Source organism: Photinus pyralis, unplaced genomic scaffold, assembly GCF_008802855.1.
Source record: "Photinus pyralis isolate 1611_PpyrPB1 unplaced genomic scaffold, Ppyr1.3 Ppyr1.4_LG2, whole genome shotgun sequence".
NCBI classification, from domain to species: domain Eukaryota; kingdom Metazoa; phylum Arthropoda; class Insecta; order Coleoptera; family Lampyridae; genus Photinus; species Photinus pyralis.
In genome coordinates, this window is record NW_022170403.1 from 41678855 (window position 1) to 41689957 (window position 11103).

At 38.1% G+C, this 11103-nt stretch overlaps 1 protein-coding gene across 1 annotated transcript; it reads left to right on the forward strand.

The window, feature by feature from the left end:
• Window positions 1–5181: 5181 nt before the first annotated feature.
• On the forward strand, window positions 5182–11041 carry LOC116163624. The gene is made up of 2 exons (XM_031477651.1): window positions 5182–9938; window positions 9969–11041. The coding sequence occupies exons 1-2, from the start codon at window positions 5772–5774 to the stop codon at window positions 10959–10961; spliced, it is 5160 nt and encodes a 1719-aa protein (XP_031333511.1). The 5' UTR covers window positions 5182–5771; the 3' UTR covers window positions 10962–11041.
• Window positions 11042–11103: the final 62 nt, after the last annotated feature.

An 11103-nucleotide genomic window follows, 5' to 3' on the forward strand; every position in this document is an offset into this window, starting at 1 on the left:
CCGTGTAGTAGATAGATGCGTAAATAATTTTTTCCAAACAAAAACCTGCGCCCCAACAAGTTAAAACTAAACAATTTTAATTATTTGCGAAATAAGCGCTCGAGAGTAATCGGGAGCTGCTCCAGTACTTTCTAAGGGACGCAGCGGTAGGAGACGAAGTATTCGAAACTGCCAGTAAAGGTGGAGCTTAAAAATGATAAAGTATAACGTGCTATCCCTACCCTACACGCGTATAGTACCTACTCCGTTCAGTTCAGTCATTTCATTTCAATGTAACGTGAATAGACAATTGAATAAGGAATTTATTTACACATATCACATATGTAGGTACTTACTCGATTTATTATTTTTTATTTCATACTGACCCGTAGATGTTCGATTACTATCAATTTACGTCCGTAAGTGTCGCTAAGCAACACTTACCGGACTGTTATTTATACACTAAATTTGACATCTTCAAACAATTCATTAAAAACTCCAACATAAATTTGACCATAATTATTTATTTGGAACATTAACATTTATTGTAAAAGAACAATTTGTGGTTCCCGCACCACTAACGCCTGGATTATTACTAGATATCGAGTTAGTAGTTTGATTCCCTCCGAGGCTCTGCTGTAGAACTGCAATAAAATTCTCGTCATGAATTGATTTATTGGAAAGCGTAAGCGGGTACGAAAGATCACCTTTGAAACTTGATCAGGGTAAACGCATGTTTTGAGTTCCATAAGATACCACCAAACCCTACCCCCACCTAACCCTTAAAAAAACCCTCAAAGGGTTGAAAATGCCTATTGTTGTTTTTTGGGAATACGTATCTTGAAATCAAAGCTATTTAGGGAAAAATATGAAGATAGAAAAATTTAAGCATATTTTCCTATAAAACCTATACCTATATATTTTCCTGTACCAGTGGCGGAGTTATGATATTAATTTTGGTTATTTTTAAAAAGACTAATGTTTTAATTTCTGATTGAAATAAAGACAAATTTGTCAAAAATATTTAGTTCATTAAGTCACTATGCCAAACAAAATTTATATATGTTGCGGCCAGGAAATTGAAAACCAAATAAAGTCATGGATATTTAAAAATGTCAACATAAATTAGGACCTCTAAAAATGTTATTTTTGCCATGCACGCCATTTCTGAATGCGATACCACATCTGGGCTTTTCAACTCGTGGCGAAAAATTGGTCTAAAGTGTACCCTAGCTTGTAGAATTGTAGACAGTTATAGAGTCTGACGAATTAATATAGGTATAGAAATATCTAATTAGGTAGATACCTAATTAAAAACTTATGCTATGTTAAGTATTCATTTGCCTAAACGGATCGTATTTTAGTTACACTACCTCATAATAAGTTACCCTACTGCACTGCATAGATCGATACCTACTGACTACAATATATTACAATATATTATCGTTTTAATGCATTAAAAAAGGGATGACATAAAAAAATTAGTACTGCCACTGTTATGATTTTTTATTTCATTAGAATAGGCACGAAATGAATGTTCTTACCTAAATATTTTTGAGAAATTTCTCTAGATTTCACAAAAAAAAATAAAAAATTAAATTAATTTTTTAAAATAAAATTAACATTATAACTTCGCCACTGGTACAGCACCAAACCTACGCTTTAATTTGTCTATCTTCACATTCTTTTGCAAATAGCGTTGTTTTCAAGATATTGACAAAAAACTTAAAAAAATCCCTTTCAAAGGTAGTTTGGAGGTGACAGACACGGCGGACCACTTATGGGGTTTGGTGGTATTTTAAGGACTCCAAAATCAACTTATTTACCAAATTTCAGCTTGTCACTAATTTTTTCACGGTTAGACTGGGTCGACCCTAACGCTTTGGTGTAATCGGGGTTGGAAAGTTTCCAGAATTTTTAACATAAAAAAAGGGATTGTATGACATAAATACCCACATCAAATTTAAAGACAATTAATTTCTCTACAAAATGGTATTTTTACCTCAAGCTAAAGTGCAACTATCAGTGTTCGAAGCATTATGTTGTGAATTTTCAATCGTTTTTAATAAATTTACAATATTAGCGGTCATTTTCGGAGATCCATTTTTTGGTATGTTAATCAGCAGAATATCTACTTCTACTCAGTTATTTTTTGATTGACAGAAATTTTATATGAAGGTTTCTAGGGGGACAGAATAGATTGACTGGACTAGTATACAATATATCGTCAATCGCAGTAATTATATAAAGAATTAAGAAATAACGAAAATATACCAGCGCACGCCTATGACTGCTCACATCCCCAGCATGTATTGCCGAAGTAGGTACCATCCCCATACATTGCTGCTGCACATTTTTAATTTCTCACTTCAAATACCTATATGTTTGGTGGAAAATATTTGTTATCCGCTACGGCGCTACTTCTATGTAAAAATAATTATACTCTTTCGTAGGCCGGGTGGTTTATTACTCCTAGGTCTGAGACATACTATAAATAAATTTGAATGTTGTACGAAATGTAGCAAAAAAATTGCAAACATTCTGACGGAAAGACCAACCTTAATTACATACCTATACCTATGTGCAAATTACGCACATTAATTCTGAAGAACAAAAATACTGTTTACTTTTAATAAAAACTTGTTAATTTGAGGGTTCAAAATTGTGCTAACCAACAATCAATTTCGAATAATTTCAATGCTACTTTGTTTTGAGGTACAACAATTTTATCTTTGCACGGAATTGTCTCACATTTGTGTCCCATGTAATAATTGCCTTGGACGCAAATGAAGCGAGCGAAAGGTTTCCGACACATAATCACAGTTAAAAGATAAGAAAATTTCCTTGCATTTTTAGCACCTCCCATAAATGCATTTGTCTCACAAGTTTCTCTGTCTATATAAAAGTTCGGTGATTTGCCGTAATGTGACGCTAAGATACAGACTTAAATATTTGCAAAACAGTGCCTCCGTTCTCCCCATAAAATGACAAAAACGGACTGTCTTTTTAATGATCTTTTTGTATATACTAATAAATAAAGAGCTAATGTATGGCCTCTCTAATAGTAAAATTTTCATTTTTTGCTTTTTTAAGAAGAAATTGATCTTTAAAAATCACTAAAATGTCGCAACTTTAACGCCATATATTTTGTTTTTTTCGATTGTTTTTAAAAAAAGTGGCATTAGAGAAGCACGGCGGCATTCTTTCTGAATCGATATCACTCATCACATCAGTAAAATACCTTTGTCATACTTTAAATTTATAGGGACAACGTAGAGATGTTTAGGCATTTAATATGCGGAGTCCTGATTCAATGTCTTACTAACTATCGCCTTCTTTGCGGCCAAAGCTTACTACACTACAGCGTTGTAAAGCAGTAAGAATTGCCAAAGCAAACGCAGCGTACATTTTGCCATACCTTACTGCAGTGCAACCTGGTACTGCGTTGCACCGTAGTAAACAATGCCATTACGCTCCCCGGTCTCTCATCTCTTTCTCACCCTCTCTCTTCCTCCCTCCCCCTCTCTCTCTTCCTCCCTCCCTTCCTCGCTGAAATGTCACAGAATGGTTTTTCTGAGGACTTCCGAATGGGAATTTGATAACAGGCACATAACGTCTTGGACCTTGGTACGTACTTGTGTGATCTAGGTAGACCTTGGAGTAATGCCAGTGTTTAATTATTTGAGCTAACTTTCACTACAGATCTGTAATATTGGAAGGAATGAACTGAAACGTGTGGCCTAAGGTGAGCTTAAAAGTGTGGTAATTATCACAGGGTGACATGATTGGGTGGGGTTCAGGTGGAGCTTAAGGCGCAGATAGACTAGCAAGTTACTTGCGACATTCTCGCGCGAGAAACTTCCACATGTATTTACAATGTGAGCAATAAGTGTCGCGATAAACTGTCCGGCAAGTTGGGTGAGAGCTCTTTTAACTTCCGCAAATGCGGCGTTTTAGCGCCAATAGGACATCTTTGTGTTGCCGCGGCTGTAGTAGTTTTATGCGAAATGTTGGGTGAGAGAATGTATCTCAAGAAGAGAAAAGTATGGGGCCTACGGAGAATCAATCCCAACAATTTAAAAATTTTATTCATATGTCATCAGCGGTAGACCTTGAGGAAGAATTATTACAAGGGAATAGCAAAATTAAAAAGCAGGATACTCATTTACGTGCCACAATATAATAATACTCGCTCGTTTACTCGCCGAAATATCGAAATGAAATGGAAGTTCTGCGAAAACTTGGTGAGCTGGACTTTTGCCTGTTTACTTTTATTAGTTGACAGTTTTTCTCGTCTAAAACTGGCAAGAAAAGTGTTGCGAGAATTCTTCCGTGAGTTCTGTCAAATGAACTCGCGATGCTATTTACACTTGCGACAGTAGTGTCCTACAGAAAATCGCGTGAGTTTTCTCGCTAGTCTAAAGGCACCATTTTTATATTGAAGATACGTTCAACAACGCTTATGCAAAGCCGTCCAGTTTACGTCTACTTTTACTTGGCGCTTTAAAACGTTATTTGGTGAAGCAATTTCATATTTTTTTATGTATTCATGACTCCACAATGGAACTTGCTGTAGGAATCTTTGGCAAATATTTAGCATTTATTTGCTTCATCTAGAAATGATAGGATTAATTGACAAATATTGGTAGAAAGGCTCATTCGTAAAGCCATTCACCAACCATCCAAAAGAAAAACGAGCTGTAAGAAGGCTTATAAATTATTCATTAGATCGATACTGTCAGAAAAAGTATCTGAGAGACATAATCAAATTACATTAAGGCCTATATAACTTTGGCAACGTACCTAATGAAAACTAGTCAATCTTTTTTCAATAAAGCGTAGGTCGTTTCGGACGTAATGTGTTTTGTCTTGAGCTGAATATATTCGGTATACCTACTATGTATAACAATCTAAGTAAAATGCGATTTAGAATATCCACACTACCTAATCAATACCCTGTCACAAAAACTAATGCTATTATCGTCATATGAAATAAGCGCACGTAGCGTTTCTGTATTAGAATGTACACGTTGATAATACTCGTAACTAGAAATGTTCACAGTAATAGATACATATTATACATAGGGACTATGTATGGAATAGATGACTATAAGCAACCAACTCTACACGAATTTATTTTAAAAAATCCGATACAACTGAATATCAAGCGATCCTCGAGATCTTCACACATACATTGTCGAGTCCGATCCTGGAAACCAGAGGAGGTCGTTATTGCGCAGAAGCAAGAATGAGTGACGTCGATATATTTTAAGCTTTGCATCACTTTGACTTTGACATGCATTTGTAGTAGTCGCAATTTATGTTCTTGTATATTTTCACGTTTGGTTTGCAATTAAACATTTTTACTACAGTCCACAATTTTATTATGAGAGCTACGTCGATTCATGGTCCAACGACCCGGATGTGATTGCAAGCCGACAATCGATAATATTGAAAGATGGAATAGCAACGATATAGGTCACGTTCGAAAAGCTTACCAACCACGTGCTAACAAGAGGAACAAGGTCAGTGTCCTTACCATTGTTTTATTTACGCACCTTATTTGTTATTCCATTTAAAACGCTTTATTTCTGTCGTATGAGTGTCGCTTATGGTATCATTATACATTATATTTAATCGTTCGTTGTCATTGTGCAAATCTCTTGGGAAATTGTGAATTTAGCGCGATTGCACAGTCAAGTATTGTTGGTGGGCATTAGGCATCATTCTGGCAATAATCGTACGTTCATTGAATTTGTATTTATACCAATATTGTATAACGCATTCGTATAATGGCCAGTTTAAAGGTATCGAAATTAAAACGCGATAGTGTAGTACGTAGGGTGAACGAATTTGCCGTTTGGCTTAACGATAATGAGAATGTTTCAGCCTTCGAAATCAAGTCCAGGTTAGATAAAATAGACCCTTTGTACGACGAATTTTATGAGGTTCATTTACACATCGAATCATTAGATAGAAACGATTATTCAGAATTAAAACGCGATTTTGAGACGAATTATTTCGCTGCCGTTGCTTCAGCCAGGGAACGCATGGCGGTTATCGCGTCTTCCGGTGACGCATCGGTGAGCAATGCTTCATCGACGGAAAATAAGACAAGTTTAGTCAAAGAAAACGTACGCCTTCCTGTAATTCAGTTGCCCACTTTCGATGGTAAATACGAGGATTGGTATCATTTCAAGGAAACCTTTGTTGCACTAATAGAATCAAATAGCGCCATTTCCCAGATACAAAAATATTATTACTTAAATACATGTTTAAAGGGGCCTGCAGCAGAGGTACTTAAATCTTTGGAAATTTCACAGCGAAATTATCCTATCGCGTGGAAGTTACTGGAAGAACGGTTTGAAAACGAAAAACTCGTTGTTAACCATCATGTTCAAGCGTTATTTGACATGCCCTCGCTAATAAAGGACAATTTTTCATCTTTGCGTAGGCTTATCGATGATTTCAATAAGCATATCGGTGCATTACAACAATTGAAACAACCCGTTAGTACTTGGGACACTATACTTATATACATGGTGGTCAATAAACTGGACACAAATTTGCGTAAGGCCTGGGAGGATTCCTTGGAATCAAATGACCTTCCAAAATTATCTGATTTAATGCAGTTTCTAGTTAACAAGTGTCGCGTATTAGAGACCATACAAGGGAGCAAAGGGGATAAATTTGCAGAGAAAACTGATAAGGGAGTTAGGAGTAAGGTTGTAATGAACGTTGCTTCCGACCGATCTGAAGCAAGAAATGATTGTCTAATATGCAATGACAGCCATTTCATTTATAAGTGTCCTGAGCTCGTGAAGTTGACAGTGGAAAATAGAATAAATAAGATTCGGGAATTGCGTTTATGTTTGAATTGTTTAAAGAGGGGTCATGCGGCAAGGTTTTGTAAGGCGTCTAGGTGCAGAATCTGCAAGCGTGCACATAATAGCGTGCTACATCTCCATCGTGCTAGTACAGAGACGGATGTCATTCAAGATTCCTCCACTGCTGGTAACGATATTGAAGAAAGGCTAAATGCGCATTGTAACACACGCAACGCCCACGTTTTCCTAACTACTGCTATAGTTAAGGTACGAAACTCTCAAGGAAAAAATATTCCACTAAGGGCTTTGCTTGATTCGGGGTCAGATAGTAACTTCATTGGTAAAGGTGTTTATCGAATGTTAGGATTAAAGCAACAAAGAACAAACGTGTCGGTGTCTGGAATAGGTCATGTGGTCAGTAATATTCACAACCAAGCCCAAGTAACGATTGGTTCTATGTACAATGACTTTAGTAGAACATTAAAATTTTTGATTATTAATGAAATTACAGCCACCATACCGTCGGTACGATTTGACAAAATTAATTTCCAAATTCCGGCCGATATTAACTTGGCAGATGTGGATTTTAATGTGCCGGGAAGGGTGGACATATTAATCGGAGCGGAAGTATTTTATGACATATTATTATCGCGTAAACTCGAGTTGGGGAAAAATAAACCTATCTTAAGAGAATCTCAATTGGGTTGGCTCGTTACGGGAAAAATTACGCACGAGGATTTCGTTCAAAAGCGTAATTGCAATACTTGTGTTCGAGACGTGAAGCTACTAGGTCAGTTGCAAAAATTCTGGGAGGTTGAGAATTTCGAAATACCTCGCGAATACGCAAGCGAGAACGAAGAGTGTGAAGTCAACTTTATTAACACTTCGAGTAGGGACGTCGACGGTAGGTTCATCGTGCAGCTCCCCCTTAAGGGGTGCGAGTTGGGAGAGAGTGGGGCAACAGCCTTAAAAAGATTCTTAAGCCTAGAAAGGCGATTGGCTAGAGATGTCGTGTTGAAAAACAATTATTCGGATTTTATGACGGAATATCACAATTTAGGCCATATGGAATTGGTCAAATCGATTGACCACCGAAGCGATATTGATGAAGGGGAATTAATTTATTACATTCCACACCACGCGATCGTGAAAGAAGGCAGTAGCACTACAAAATTGCGCGTAGTTTTTGATGCTAGTGCTCAAACGACAAACGGAAAATCATTAAATGACATATTGAGGGTGGGTCCGGTGATTCAAAATGATTTACTTTCAATAATGATGCGATTTAGGAAACACAACGTAGTGTTAGTAGGCGACATTGAGAAAATGTACCGTCAGGTATGGGTACAAAGGGATTTTCAAAACCTGCAAAGAATAATATGGCGAGACGAGGATAAATTAAATTTGTATAGACTCAAAACTGTCACTTATGGTACTGCTCCTGCCTCATTCTTGGCCACGAGATGTCTAAGACAGCTAGCGAATGAAAACAAAATTAAGTACGAGCACGCGTGTCGCGTAATTACCGATGATTTTTATATTGATGATCTGATTACTGGTGGAGAGGACGTGGCGGAGGTTGTTGCCCTTAGACTACAAATAACGAGTATATTACGGCAGGGAGGTTTCAATTTAAGAAAATTTGGTTCCAATGAGATTTCGGTATTGGAATCGATACAGGGCGTAGGCGATAAGCACGTAATTAAGGATGATAAGGATACTAAAACTTTAGGGATTATTTGGGAGTCTAAAGCAGACATCATAAAATTTGAAATCGACAACGAGGAATTAGACACCTTAACCAAACGAAACATTTTGCGCGCGATATCCAAAATTTTTGACCCCCTAGGACTCGTGTCGCCTGTAGTAATATCTGCGAAAATTTTGATACAAGGTCTTTGGGCGTTACAGTTAGGTTGGGACGAGGAGATATCGGAGAACGTTGGTGAAATTTGGACGAAGTTCTGGGGTGAATTGCAAAAGGTAAGAGCGTTGAAAATACCTCGTCACGTTGTCTTAGAAAGATTTGATTATGTTGAGTTACATGGATTTTGTGACGCCTCTGAGAAGGCGTACGGTTGTGCGGTTTACGTCAGATCGGTGTACGGTAGTGAAGTCAGGGTTGCGTTATTATGTGCAAAATCCAGAGTCGCGCCAACTAAAAGAATCACGTTGCCGCGTTTGGAGCTTTGCGGAGCTGTGTTGTTGGTTCAATTGGTTGAGACCGTAAAAAAGAACATTAAGCTTGCATTCGCAAGAGAACATTATTGGACCGATTCGAACATAGTACTATGCTGGGTAAATAAGCCTGCGAATTCGTGGAAAACGTTTGTATCCAATCGCGTTGGGAAAATTCAGGAGCTTACTGAGGCCAGTCAATGGTCACATGTAAGCGGTATACTTAACCCCGCGGATTTGGTTACACGGGGTGTTTCTGTCGAGACTTTGCAGCAAAATCGTTGGTTTGAAGGCCCTGAGTTTTTGGAATCCATCGAAATAACGTACTCTTCTAAAGTAAAAAATGAAACTTCTGAAACATTGGAGATGCGATCGTCAAGCACAGTGTTCACCGCGGTTGTAAACATAAGCTATGAGTTATTCGAAAGATTTTCAACTCTCACTAAACTAATTCGTGTGCTAGCATGGTGTAGGCGGTTTTTCAAAAATTGTGCCAAGATTAAAACGAAAGGAGTATTAACCTGTAGAGAGTTGGCCGAGGCGGGGCTAGTAGTTGTAAAGGCAGTACAGGGAGAAGCCTTTCAGGCTGAATTAAAAAACATGAAAGTGGGTAATGCGAGTGCGGCAGGCAGATTGTTAAAATTAAACCCATTTCTAGATGACAATAATGTAATTCGTGTGGGGGGAAGGTTGAAGAATTCTCAATTGTCGTACAATAGCAAACATCCCATCGTACTACCAAAAAATCATAAATATGTCGAATTATTAATAAAGCAGGAGCATGCGAGACTCTTGCACGCGGGTGCTCAAGCAGTCCTGGCAACTATACGAACGCGGTACTGGATTCTAGGCGGTCGAGATGTTGTCAGAAGAGTATTGAGGAAGTGTATCATTTGTTTTCGTACTAAACCGTTAAATTATAGTCCTCTTATGGGAGATTTGCCAGCCATGAGGTCTAACGCCGTAAGGCCATTTTATACTTCCTCTGTTGATTACGGAGGCCCATTTCTAATTAATGATAGTAAATTACGGAATAGAAAATTCATAAAATGTTACTTATGTGTTTTCGTTTGCGGAGTCAGCAAGGCTGTACATCTAGAGCTTGCCACAGACCTGACTGCCTCCACTTTTTTGCTAGTATTGAAACGATTTATAGCCAGAAGGGGCATTCCCAAAGAATTGTACTCGGACAACGGAACAAATTTTGTCGGAGCTTATAATCAATTAAAGAATATAAGGCACGAGTTGGCTTTATTAACAAAAAATGAAGAATTGCAAAATTTTATCACAAAAAATAATATCGAATGGCACTTCATGCCTGCCAATTCGCCGCATATGGGTGGCTTGCATGAAGCAGCGGTAAAATCGGCAAAATGTCTCTTATACAAATTAATTAATAATGTTCATTTTACATATGAGGACTTTTATACACTCTTATGTCAGATAGAAGGCGTATTAAATTCTCGTCCTCTTACCACTATGAGTACCGATCCCAATGATTATTCCGTTTTGACCCCTGGCCATTTTTTAATTGGCGAGGCGCTGGTGACAATACCCGAAAAGGAGGTGACACAACGAGCATTCAATTCGTTGAAGAGTTATGAAAAGATCTGTCGCATCCGGCAACAATTTTGGGAGCGTTGGAATCTAGAATACCTCACTAGTCTGCAGGAAAGGTCGAAATGGCGTTCAAGCAAGGGGGTCCAACCCAAGGTCGGCGACCCAGTGTTGTTAATGGAGGAGCATCGCCCCCCACAAATGTGGACCCTAGGCAGAATCACACACCTACACCCTGGCTCAGATGGGATCGTGCGGGTGGTCAGCGTTAAAACACCGAATTCGGAAGTCACAAGAGCAGTTCGTAAGGTCTGTCCTCTGCCTCTAGATGTTGAACAGCCGTTCCAAGGGGGGGAGGATGTCGAGTCCGATCCTGGAAACCAGAGGAGGTCGTTATTGCGCAGAAGCAAGAATGAGTGACGTCGATATATTTTAAGCTTTGCATCACTTTGACTTTGACATGCATTTGTAGTAGTCGCAATTTATGTTCTTGTATATTTTCACGTTTGGGTTTGCAATTAAACATTTTTACTACAGTCCACAATTTTTTTATGAGAGCTAC

Excerpts from the sequence above, each read along its gene's own strand:
- LOC116163624 (XM_031477651.1), top strand. The coding sequence starts at position 5,772 with ATGGCCAGTTTAAAGGTATCGAAATTAAAACGCGATAGTGTAGTACGT. Across the intron at positions 9,939-9,968 it reads GAGATTTGCCAGCCATGAGG|TCTGTTGATTACGGAGGCCC; the intron begins TCTAACGCCGTA and ends TTTTATACTTCC.